Source organism: Coregonus lavaretus, assembly GCF_964263955.1.
Source record: "Coregonus lavaretus genome assembly, chromosome: 9".
Taxonomy (NCBI): domain Eukaryota; kingdom Metazoa; phylum Chordata; class Actinopteri; order Salmoniformes; family Salmonidae; genus Coregonus; species Coregonus lavaretus.
The window spans coordinates 11,245,826-11,259,687 of NC_139996.1; the positions used below are offsets into that span (position 1 = coordinate 11,245,826).

Here is a 13,862-nt window from a genome sequence, read left to right on the forward strand (position 1 = left end):
TGTAAACATCTCAGCGTTGGTTTGGAGTTAATTGAGCCCCACAATGGATGCCCATAATACCCATAAAACCTAGTGGTCAAACACGGAAATGGTTCCAGTCGTTTTTCCACCATTCATTTTTCCTATAGGAGATTTTAGAAACACTTCAAATTAAGTATGTGTTTGGTGTAGGCTTACCTTGGCGTGACGTTTTGATAACCGGTAATTCTCTCTCAGACAAGGTGAGTTTGATCAATATATTGGCCTCAATTTACTCTAAAACATTTGAAGTGCTAATTAGCAACAGAGAAGACCTCATGCAAGACTACAGATTCCTGCAGGAAGCTCCTGCACATCATCTCTAGCCGACACTGTCAGCTACCTTCTGTGCCCAATCAATGAGGAATCCATGTGCTGTATTGAAATTAATTGAATTAAATGTGTTGAACTTCTTCCGTCCCCTTTCTGTCTGTCTTAGCTACCCACTGACTACACTTTAGCTAGCTAGTTAGCAGAGCAGTAGATACAAAAATAAAAAAAGTTTTTACTTAGCCTATATAAATTGTTTGTATGTTGGTCTCTATTTCAGACCTTATTGCATTTTTCAAGGATGACCATGAGCATTAAAAGGTGGGAAGACTATTATAAGTCTGGCCATGTGGGGAAGTGCAGCTATGACGAGGTGCAATTTACCGGTTTGGTCAGGGCCAGCATGAGGGATAAAGTTGATCCTGTGTCGGTGAGTGTAGATATTAAGTAAAGTTTGAGCATCTTAGCAATACAGTGTGTTCTATACAGCTGTCAACCTTCTACAAGGAAAGAGCCCCATAATCAATATTATATAATCATTAACCAGATTACCCTGGATACCAGACTTAGATGAGTGATAACTCAGTTCTAGAATGTTGTCATTGATGAGAATGAATCAAAAAATCTATTGACATATTTATTGTTTAGACATCCAGAGACAAATCTTCAAATTCACAGTATTTACTTTTTAGGAGTGGTCTGTCATACAGTGCATTCGGAAAGTATTCAGACCCCTTGACTTTTTCCACATTTTGTTACGTTGCAAATTTACAAAATAGAAAACCCGGAAATATCACATTTACATAAGTATTCAGACCCTTTACTCAGTACTTTGTTGAAGCACCTTTGGCAGCGATTACAGCCTCGAGTATTCTTGGGAATGACGCTACAATCTTGGCACACCTGTATTTGGGGAGTTTCTCCCATTCTCTGCAGATCCTCTCAAGCTCTGTCAGGTTGGATGGGGAGCGTTGCTAGACAGCTATTTTCATGTCTCTCCAGAGATGTTCGATCGGGTTCAAGTCCAGGTTTTGGCTGGGCGACTCAAGGACATTCAGAGACTTTCATCAGACCAGAGAATCTTGTTTCTAATGGTCTAAGAATCTTTAGGTACCTTTTGGCAAACTCCAAGTGGGCTGTCATGTGCCTTTTACTGAGGAGTGGCTGCTGTCTGGTCACTCTATCATAAAGGCCTGATTGGTGGAGTGATGCAGAGATGGTTGTCCTTCTGGAAGGATCTCCCATCTCCACAGAGGAACTCTGGATCTCTGTCAGAGTGACCGTCAGGTTCTTGGTCACCTCCCTGACCAAGGCCCTTCTCCCCCGATTCCTCAGTTTGGCTGGGCGGACAGCTCTAGGTAGAGTTTTGGTGGTTCCATTTAAGAATGATGGAGGCCACTGTGTTCTTGGGGACCTTCAATGCTGCAGAAATGTGTTGGTACCCTTCCCCAGATATGTGCCTCGACACAATCCTGTCTCGGAGCTCTACAGACCATTCCTTTGACCTCATGGCTTGGTTTTTGCTCTGACATGCACTGTCAACTGTGGGACCTTATATAGACAGGTGTGTGCCTTTCCAAATCATGTCCAATCAATTGGATTTACTACAGGTGGACTCCAATCAAGTTGTAGAAACATCTCAAAGATGATCAATGGAAACAGGATGCACCTGAGCTCAATTTTTTGTCTCGTAGCAAAGGGTCTGAATACTTATGTAAATAAGGTATTTCTGTTTTTTAAAAGCTGTTTTCGCTTTGTCATTATGGGATATTGTGTGTAGATTGATGAGGGGAAAACATTATTTTGTCCATTTTAGAATAAGATTGTAACGTAACAAAATGTGGAAAAAGTCAAGGGGTCTCAATACTTTCCGAAGGCACTGTAGAGCAGTAGTTCCCAACCCTTTTCGGTTACTGTACCATCAACTGAATCTTGCTCAGCCCGGAGTACCCCTGAAGTACCCCCACATGTGCATTTTACCATTAGGCCTATGGTCTCACGAGTCTTCTCAAGTACCCCCTGTGGATAGGCCAAGAACCTTCAGGGGTCCTAGTACCTCAGGTTGGGAACCACTGTCATAGAGCTATATGTATTCACAGTATTAATTTGTATGATCCTTCCCATTGTATTTGATAAGTCAAGTGATAAAAAAGTATGTTATAACCGCATTAGTTGCAACTCCCAGGAGTAGCTTGAAGGAGTGCATCGAACGGTACACTGAGTAGGTTTGCTTCTGCAGATCCATCTGACTTGGAGTAGCAACTTCTACGTCAGTTCAGTCAATAACCATCCAGTTAACACATCAAACCAAAAAAGTTGGACAGGAAAGCAATGTGATGTGCAGCAGAGACCCGGTAAGACCCTCCCTCCTCCTGGATATAAAAATCCTTCGACTGCACTGCCTCTTCAATGGTAAGGTCCTTTGCACCATACAGAACAGAGGGAGACCTAGAAACACATGGAGGAGAGATGTACAGGCAGAAATGACAGAGAATGGCCTCAACTGGCCTATGCTACTTATAGCAGGGTTTCCCAAACTCGGTCTTGGGGCCCCCCCTGGGTGCACTACACAGCCTGAAGAAACACCTGGTGGGAATAACAAGGACCTTCTAGTGGAAGTAAACCACAACTAGGCTAATAACTAAACACTGTGTAGGCAAGCCTCACTCACTGGACAACGAGTTGACTCACTCCATTTTCATACAACACGGAGAACACCATTTGTGGCAAATGTTTCCCTCAGAATGCTGAGCTGGAAAATCATATGAGTATCACTATGTGGATGGGTCATTACTGCAGGGATGGAGGATTTCTCTGGAATGCTCAACTAGATGATCAGGACAGTCTAGGGTACTATTTGCCGAAAGAGGTGAAGTCTTGCGATGAGCTATACGACTACTTTTGATTCTAATTCTCAAGAGGAAAGTTAAAACCCTCTGAGCCGCAACATCACTAAGGAGGTCCAACAGTGGTTGACGGATTGTCTGAAAGGGACTGACGTCTAACTGACTTCACGGGTCATTTGATTAGTCATGTACAACAGATGCATTCGTGGAACAAAACAGTTTCTGTGGTTTGTATGGGAAAAACATTGAGCACCCAAAATGCATCTCAGTGAAAACATTCTGTAACTGTGCCATGGTGGAGGTGCCTGAAACTTCAATGTTTCCATTGGACTCCAAATAAGAAGTAAGTAGAGTTGGATAGGACACACCCTACGAAAATCATCTGGACTGCTTAACTAGAGAGAGAGTACATCTTAAGGATGGGAGAGCCATTACTTCCGGCAGATCTCCTTGCAGAGGGTGACATTGAACATCATGCACTGCTTCTAATGGGGGGAGCCTGAAGATGTTCTGCATGTCATGCCTCATGGGGAGACAAAAGGGGAGACAAAAGTACATCTATAAATTCAATGTTTTACACAATATTGTATTACATTTGATGAATTACTGACCTGTCCGTCCACATGCTCGATCTGCTGTAGTCTCTACAACTGACTCTCGTGCTTGGATCACACTGGCACAGGATGTCCATGCACCGGTTGACCTGAGGGATGCACTCCTGTTGGACTGGAAAACAAAGTCATTTGGTCAGTGGGGGGTCTTTTTCAATGCTGTATCACCATCTTTATCTGGACAGAAAATCCATTGTTTATCAAAACACAAACACACCTTGGACAATGTGACAAGTGGTCCCTCAACACCCAATCCTAAATCATGAGAACCATACACAAACATACTGTGCAGATATATCAACAAATTCATTAATATTTATCAGCTAGCTAGTTAACGTTAGCTCACTGTTCGTGTCGTCAGACATTTCCACGTGGTGACATGTTAGTTAGCCCACCAGAGCTGGGATATTTAACGTTAGCTAGCTAGTTACGTAAGCTCATTGTTTGTGTAGTCAGACTTTTCTGCAGACCCCACACGTGGTGACATGCTAGCTAGTCCACCATGGCAGGGATATTTAACGTTAGCTAGCACTAATCGCTAACGTTAGGCACATTCGCTAGCATGTCACTGCATGTCAGGAAAGTCTGATTACACGACGGTGAGATACGGTGTAACGTTAGTTAGCTAATGTAACTACCTAGCCAACCAAGGTGCCTAATTAGCCCACCAGGCGATATTTAGCTAGCTAGCTAGCTAACATTAGCTCACCGTTCGTGTAGTCAGACTTTACTAAATGGTGACATGCTAGTTAACTATCCTCGCCCTGGTGCCATGCTAATGTTAGATGTTAGATGCTAATGTCACCACATGGAAAAGTCTTGACTACACGAATGGCGAGTTAACGTTAACTAGCTAGCTAAATATCCCTGCCTTGGTGGGCTAACGTTAGCTAGCATGTCACCACGTTGAAAAGTATCACTACACAAACCGTGAGCTAAGGTTAACTAGCTGGCTTGTCAATAATAAAAGGTCACAACAGTCATTTTGCTAGCTTATGCTGGTTTTCTTTTTACTTGTAAGGAAGGTAACATGTGTTATACACGTAACTACAGTTGGTGGTTATCTAGTTAATTTTCATAAGCACCTAGCTAACCACAGATCTTTGACTTATTACCCCAAATAGTATGTTAGCAGCTAGCAAACCGCTTACCTTATCACACGGCTCCAGCGACGCTTCTCGGTTACAGAGGTTGGAAAATTATAAAATGCACATGTGTGCTTATCAGAGTAGTGGTTACAATCTGGTACGTATCACAGAACCATCCTTGCTTCTATCAACAAAGATACCTAAGGTTAGCTAGCTAGCTATAAAGGCCAGGGTAATAAAAAAAATTATAGTAATAAAAAATGCTAAGTTAGGTAATTAGAAAAATGCTAAACAACAACATACACGATAAATACACAATATTAATTATGTAATCGAGAAACTACAAAAAGGCTATAATATCTACTAGTTATTCTATTTGGCTTTACTTACTAGGTTACTTGCTACTTGTCGATGCGAGTTTGCATGAAGAAATGTGGAGGTATGACGAAGTATGACGAAGATCTAAAGTCTGGACTTTTGCTTCGCAAGTCCCACCTAATTACGGGTCAAAATATTGCTCCCAGTGTAAATCAAAGCTCAGAACGCATATATTCTTGATCAGTTCTATTAGCGCCTGCCTCTTTGTGAACGAGTGGAATCATGAACAGTGGCTTGTTCGTTATGTTCGCCTGCGTCCCCCGGATTTGGCTCACGGATTTGCCTTTTTAGCAGCACATTCACCACTCTCTCAAAAGTCTAACTCCACCTTCTCGCTGTACAGGCCGAGGGCCTGAGATGTGAAACGAAATACCCCAGCTCGGAGTCCGCTCAATTAGGCAACTAGAGACACTGCAGACAGTGTGTTTGCGAGATACCGGGGAAAAAAATATTTTAAAACTGTCCCGCCACTCTACAGACATACCCAAACAAACAAAAACCGACTCTCGGAGAATGAGTGCACAACTGGTAAATATTCGCTTATAGCTGCCACCAGAGACTTTAATTGCAGTAATGTTGAAGGGTTCTGGCAAGTATTACTTAGCCAGCTAGGATGAAGTAAGAAGCTAACGTTAAATGGAGAAAATAATATGCTACTAAGTTCTCATAGGTTACTGAGACAGACAGTGATGTGGCACTCAGCAGTGATCAGTGGTGTGGCTGAGGCAGGCTGCAAAGCAGAGGAAGCAAGCAGAGAGGTTAGTACAGTGGTTAACAAACTTGGGGTCGGGGCCCCTTGTGGGGTCCCCTAAGGAAATCTGTACTAATCATATATGATCATCTCCACATGGCCTATCTTCCTTATGCAATCAAAATGCAAACAATCCAGTAAAAAAAATGTCATAGGTTTTCGTTTCGTCGCTGATGCTACGTGTCAGTGTGAATCATTTCTCATATTTCCCTCTTTCAGGGGTATAACATTACAATTGTATAACTAATAGGCTATGTATTTGTAGATCGACTGAGGTGAATGAACCTTCAGCAGCCAAGGTGGTAATGTCTGGGGTCATTTTCGCTTGTTTTTGCTGTTCTCCAAATAGCATTTTAAAGTTTTTTTATTGTAGAGAAATGCAGTAAATGAGCTTCAACTTTCAGAAACAGCCCCCCTTCCTTCCAGACCTCACTAAAACTCAAACCTTGGTTACGGCCCTGACCATAGTAGCTGTGTGGAGAATGGAGATTTTGTATAGTCTCACCTGATGGTGAACTGAGAAACACTGTTTGTAACCCGGCACAAGAGAATAGGGATTTTGTATGATGTCTCCGTCATACCTGATGTGTCCTACACTCTTAGAAAAAAGGCTTCCAAAAGGGATTTTCGGCTGTCCCCATAGGTGAACCCTTTTTGGTACAAGGTAGAACCCTTTTGGGATCCATGTAGAACCCTCTGTGGAAAGGGTTCTACATTGAACCAAAAGGATTATACCTGAAACCAAAAAAGGGTTCTTCAAAGGGTTCTCCTATGGGGACTGCCGAAAAACCCTTTTAGGTTCTAGCACCTTTTCTTCTAAGAGTGTACTGATTATAATGAGGGGTCAAGATGTGAGAGAACACTGTTTGTAGCCCACTAGCACGCTTATTAAAGACTACTGTGTTCCATAATGGAATGTCTTGACTTTTTCATCCTCCCTAAAACTGGACTGATTAAATTGTGATTAAGCTGATATAAAGTTTCAAGTTCTCTGTTAGCAGATCCATGTTGTTTGTTTTTGCTCGTGTAATCTCAGAATACGATTGTAAGAATTGTTGGTACTATGCCTTTTGATGTCTGACAGGGTGTGATCTGATCATTCTACAGTAATTTGTGAATGACATTGTAGAATCATTTGTTTCCTATCTCAACTTGTTTTGAAGGATTTAACTATGAGTGAATTAACGTTTTGTGAGTAAATGGACTCAGGTTATTAAAATATAATACCGTTTTGTACAGGATTGTGCATTATGTAGGCTATTTGATTCTAAAGTCATTGGATGTAGCCCACACTATTCATTTTGTTCTTGCTATTTCAAAGTGTAGAAGGGTCGTTCCACAGAATTAGTCCTTTTTGTGTAGTGTAACTTGTTGAAAAAAGACGTTTGATTTCACCTAATTTTAACATTCTGTCATGAAGAGCACATGTTCAACTTAATAAAAAACATGTTTTCCCATCTTAAAGCTTCAATATGTAACTTTTTGGGTGACCCCACCAAAACCACATAGAAAAGTGAGTTATAGATCTGTCATTCTCATTGAAAGCATGTCTAAGAAGCGGTAGATCTGTTCTATGTGCACTATTTATATGCTTCCCGTTCTTAGTTTAGCTTTTGCTTTACTTTCGGTTTTGTACACCAGCCTCAAACAGCTGAAAATACAATATTTGTATTTAAAATATATCTCACAGCAGTTTAGATTGTACAATGATTCTCTACACATCATTAAAAAACAATTTCTACCCTTATTTTACCAGGTAAGTTGACTGAGAACACATTTTCATTTACAGCAATGACCTGGGGAATAGTTACAGGGGAGAGGATGAGGGCCAGATTGATATGAGGGACAGATTGGGAATTTAGCCAGGACACCAGGGTTAACACCCCTACTCTTACGATAAGTGCAATGGGATCTTAAGTGACCACAGAGAGTCAATAAAGACACCCGTTTAACATCCCATCTGAAAGACAGCACCCTACATAGGGTAATGGCCCCAATCACTGCCCTGGGGCGTTGGGATATTGTTTTTAGACCAGAGGAAAGAGTGCCTCCAACACCACTTCCAGCAGGTTCTGGTCTCCCATCCAGGGACCGACCAGGACCAACACTGCTTATCTTCAGAGGCAAGCCAGCAGTGGGAAGCAGGGTGGTATGCTGTTGGCCAAACTGAAATTAAGCGAGCTATTAGATTTTTTTGCAACCAGGAAATGGTGGAGCGATTCCTGCATATTGCACCTTTTAAGAGGTTATTGAATGAAAAAAATTACTATAGTTCTTCGGCTGTCCACATTTGAGAACCCTTTTTAGTTCCAGGTAGAACCCTTTTACTGCACACATTTTGTTTTATCATTTTAAAAGATATTGCATCTCTTCCTTTTTGGACAATTTAGGCTTTCTGATAATGTATCAATAATAACAAATAAAACATGTCATAAGAAAATACAAGTTGGGCACAAACTAGTATTTCACCGCCTCTCAAACCTGATTCTGGGGCCCATTCTTCCCATGCTGTCACTGTCCTCAAGCCCACTGTCCTCACTATCAGAGGGTATGCTTGATTAGGCTCCTTTCGCCCATAGAATGTCCCTGTTCATTGCCTGTGAAGGCTGTGAATGTCAGTGGATATGTTGGCATACCATTGACCAAGGCCATCATTTTACATCAAATTACATGTCATTAATTGAGCATTATATTGCCCTGAAAAGTAGTCTACTGAACAACATTGCCCTGAGGCAACAAAAAAGTAGCCTCTCCTAACAAAAACTATTAAAAAATATATATATACAGTACCAGTCAAAAGTTTGGACACACCTACTGTGCCTATGTATTATTGGATTCCGTTACAGTGTAATTGCCAGGGATGTTTGTTTCCCCTGTGCCTGTTTCGTTGATCGCTATTGGAGCGCATGTGTGTGTCAACGAAGGAATAAACTCTGTATTTGGTGATTACCCTCCTGCGCCTGACTCCTTTCACCACACAAGTCCATATTATGGCAAGAACAGCTCAAATAAGCAAAGAGAAACGACAGTCCATCATTACTTTAAGACATGAAGGTCAGTCAATGTGGAAAATTTCAAGAATATTGAAAGTTTCTTCAAGTGCAGTCGCAAAAACCATCAAGCGCTATGATGAAACTGGCTCTCATGAGGACCGCCACAGGAAAGGAAGACCCAGAGTCACCTTTACTGCAGAGGATATGTTCATTAGAATAACTGCACATCAGATTGCAGCCCAAATAAATCCTTCACAGAGTTCAAGTAACAGACACATCTCAACATCAACTGTTCAGAGGAGACTGCGTGAATCAAGCCTTCATGGTCGAATTGCTGCAAAGAAACCACTACTAAAGGACACCAATAAGAAGAAGAGACTTGCTTGGGCCAAGAAACACGAGCAATGGACATTAGACCGGTGGAAATCTGTCATTTGGTCCAAATTTGAGATTTTTGGTTTCAACCGCTGTGTCTTTGTGAGACGCAGAGTAGGTGAACGGATGATCTCCGCATGTGTGGTTCCCACCGTGAAGCATGGAGGAGGAGGTGTTACGTTGTGGGGCCGCTTTGCTGGTGACACTGTCGGTGAGTTATTTAGAATTCAAGGCACACTTAACCAGCATGGCTACCACAGCATTCTGCAGCGATACGCCATCCCATCTGGTTTGCGCTTAGTGGGACTATCATTTGCTTTTCAACAGGACAATGACCCAAAACACACCTCCAGGCTGTGTAAATGCTATTTGACCAAGAAGGAGAATGATGGAGTGCTGCATCAGATGACCTGGCCTCCACAATCACCCGACCTCAACCCAATTGAGATGGTTTGGGATGAGTTGGACCGCAGAGGGAAGGAAAAGCAGCCAACAAGTGCTCAGCATATGTGGGAACTCCTTCAAGACTGTTGAAAAATAATTCCTCATGAAGCTGGTTAAGAGAATGCCAAGAGTGTGCAAAGCTGTCATCAAGGCAAAGGGTGGCTACTTTGAAGAATCTAAAATATATTTTGATTGTGACATCATACCAACTTCTGGACCTCATTAGATTGTCATCACATATTGTCATGTGTAGGAATTTAAACAAATATATAGGGGGTGTGAGGGGATAAAATGTTTTCTGTTGCCTGAAGGCAATGGTGTGCAGTAGAGGTTTAAAAATCAGATTTATTGCATTTTCCATGTGGTCTATATTAAAGGCCATTTAGTTTAATATTACAGGCATTTAAAATGCAATATTGATGCAAAAGTTGTACTTATAACATCAAAGGGATCCCTCCTGTAGCTCAGTTGGTAGAGCATGGCGCTTGCAACGCCAGGGTTGTGGTTGGGCGGGGGGCCAGTATGAAAAATGTATGCACTCACTAACTGTAATTCGCTCTGGATAAGAGTGTCTGCTAAATTACTAAAATGTAAAATGTAAAGGGACGCAAAAGGATTCATTTCGTGGAATGACCCAGAAAATGACAGGACTTAACCTACTTTTTCTTGAATATTCTCCAGACTAACTCTATTATCTAATATTTTTAGACTAATACATTCTTTGCTTGGAACCCCAGGTGATATAACTGGGTTTTCTGAAGGACCACATTCATTCTATCAAATTAATGATATCACATATCCTCCTATTGATTCAAATAATAGGTCACATAATTGCAGAAGAGGTGAAACCAGCCTGCTAAAAAGTGGTGCGCAATGTAGTAGTTTATGTCTCTGCAAATTGGGTTGCCACAATATGCAACCCGTGTCATTTTTTGCAGGGGCCTGTCATTATGGAAATGACGCGCTCGGGATCTTTGGCGAGCCCATAAATGATCCTCTCGCTAACCACCGTGTTCTCATTGTTGGGATCAAGGAAAGGACAAGACAGCCCATTTGCTGCGGTCTGTGTTGTGCGCTCTGCAGTGTGCGAGAACAGTAAATGCTGAACTGAGAAGCCGGATAGTGCGATAGTGTGTTGGATAGTGGTCGCAGCTCCGGCTTGGGAAGAGACAATTTCGCAACATTGACATCACCTCTGATCTGCGCATTTAGGCTACAGTCGGCACAAGGTGGGGAAGTCAGAACAGAACAAGGGCTGGGTCATCCTCAAGGAAAAGGGAAGCGGAGGGAAACAAATGTGAGCGACACAGCGATACAGGTGCAGTGAAATCAAACTGGCGGTGCTCTTAGGATGCAGAAGTCACCCGTGGAAGATGCAAACTTCCTCTCCAAATATTTCTTCTGGTAAGGAATTATATGTTTTCTTCATCTATGTCCCGGCTGATTTGACAAGTAAATAAACCATGGAATGATTTGCTAGACGTGGACACGTAAATAAACCATGGAATGATTTGCTAGACGTGGTTGCCAGATTTGGAGAGCACATTGTTGAAAGGGGACCAGGTCAGGTGAAGGCAGGTCACAGGAATTTTACTTATTATTTTATAGTTGTTTCAATGGTCACTTTTAGGGCAACTATGCACCATGGACAGTTTCTGTGTCCTGTTTTGCTCCGAGAGGAAATTCCAGCAGCCCTTTTGCGCTCTAGTGCGTCACGTTCCGATTTCATAACTTTCATAATGATTATCTTTGTATGAAATGTGTAATTGATACTAATCATCTCTCGTCATTCTTCCGGCGCGTAAAAGATATGTACAGTGCCATCATGTATCCTACAATAGGCCTACGCAGCACATGCTTCCTGCCATTGGAAAAGTCCATGTCATCCCAAAACTCATTATTATGCAACATAGCCTACTCAGGATTGCCTATATATTTTTTTAAACAAATAGATATTCAGCTATCTTTTAGCTATCTATATAATGCTATCTAAGATGTAGTATGCCTAATTCTCCCACTACATGCACTCTGCTGTTTGCTTGCTGTTTGATTTTGTCACCCTATATATATGACTGGGCGTTTGCTTAATTAATTTATACATTTATTGATTTGGCCTATCTGTGGTAAACTTCAGAGGACATTGATCTATGTAGGTACCTCAGAAGTAGGCTATATTCTATACCCTATACCCAATGTATAGCCTACTCACTTGTTGTGAGTTTTCCACTGGGCAAAAACTGGTTGAATCAACATTGTTTACATGTCATTTCAACAAAAAAGTCAATGTAATAATGTTAAATCAACATGGAAAACTGATTGGATTTGCAAAAAGTCATCAACATGAGGGAATTTGGTCTTTTTTTCACCCAACTGTTAATCTAAATCCAATGACATGGTTACATTTTTTTTGGTTGATTTCATGTTGTATTCAAATTAATTGATAACTCAACCAAATGTAAATCAAAACTGGACTTTGAAATGATGTGTGTGCCCAATGGGATGATGTGTTTGCTTGTGTGAGTGGAGAAATGTGATAGGAGCGTATTACCAACCCAACCCTATTGCCTTACCTCCATAACTTGCTACATTTGCACACACTGTATATATATTGTCTGTTGTATTTTATGACCTTATGTTTTTTTTACCCCATATGTAACTCTGTGTTGTTGTTTTTATCGCACTGCTTTGCTTTATCTTGGCCAGGTCGCAGTTGTAAATGAGAACTTGTTCTCAACTGGCTTACCTGGTTAAATAAAGGTGAAATAAAACTAAATAAACCTCCTATACCCGTTCGGTTGTTTTGCAGGTGGACATCTCCACTGTTGAGGAAGGGCTTCAGAAATAAGTTGGAGTTGACAGATATTTATAAAGCACCATCTTTTGATCTCGCAGACAATCTTTCTGAACGACTAGAAAGGTTTGTATCAGCCAAAGTGCCTCACTTTATGAAAATGTAAGGCACGTTGGACTCATATTAAATTGATATAACCATTTTATAACTATTATTCATCATCTAAATCAGAATCACATTGGAAGTTAATACATTCTAAATCAGAATCACATTGGAAGTTAATACATTCTAAATCAGAATCACATTGGAAGTTAATACATTCTCAATTAGAATCACATTGGAAGTTAATACATTCTAAATTAGAATCACATTGGAAGTTAATACATTCTAAATTAGAATCACATTGGAAGTTAATACATTCTAAATTAGAATCACATTGGAAGTTAATACATTCTAAATTAGAATCACATTGGAAGTTAATACATTCTAAATTAGAATCACATTGGAAGTTAATACATTCTAAATTAGAATCACATTGGAAGTTAATACATTCAAAATTAGAATCACATTGGAAGTTAATACATTCTAAATTAGAAACTAATTTGATTACACACATGTAGGCACATACAGTAGCCTACGTAGAGGACCTATTTTATATCAATATATCAAATTGAGTGCTCCTGTTGGCATTGTTGTTGGTCCCTTCTTTGTTGTCGTCTTGTTGAGTTGAGAGAGTTGATCATTCATGTTTCTTACTGCCCTTTAAGTGTATTTACTGTAATAACCCCCCATCCATTCCACCGCCCATCCAATGACTGCAATGATTAGCTTAAGAAACTGGAAATTCTAGACAGACAACCCCAACCTAAAATATGGGATGTTTTTTGGTTGGAGGAGGACAGACAAACATAAACCTTAGCGTGTTCCCAAACAAACACACTGGAGACAGGATGGGGCAGGCTGGGCTCTCTCTCAATCTCACTTTCTCTCCAATCCCTCTGCCTTTTCTCTTCTCCCCACACTGTATGTGCCTTCTCCGCTCTGTCCCCGTTATTTAAGAGCGAGTAAATGTCACCTTTGAGAGGATTGTAAGAAAATAAAGAAAAAATAAAGAAAAAGGGAAGGATCTTAGGCCACCCGTTAAATACCACCCGTTAAATACCATCCGTTAAATACCACCCGTTAAATACCACCCGTTAAATACCATCAGTTAAATACCACCCATTAAATACCATCCATTAAATACCACCCGTTAAATACCATCTGTTAAATACCATCCGTTAAATACCACCTGTTA

General features: G+C 40.9%; 1 protein-coding gene across 1 annotated transcript in view; it reads left to right on the top strand.

Moving 5' to 3' along the window:
• Positions 1–11,125: 11,125 nt before the first annotated feature.
• LOC311134633 (cystic fibrosis transmembrane conductance regulator-like) overlaps positions 11,126–13,862 on the top strand; it is a gene marked incomplete at its 5' end in the record, with an annotated part of 84,559 nt that continues 81,822 nt past the window's right edge. The window contains 2 exons of the mRNA XM_084168368.1: positions 11,126–11,178; positions 12,581–12,691. Of these exons, the coding sequence (XP_084024494.1) occupies positions 11,126–11,178; positions 12,581–12,691 (164 nt within the window). The remainder of the gene's footprint in view (positions 11,179–12,580; positions 12,692–13,862) is intronic.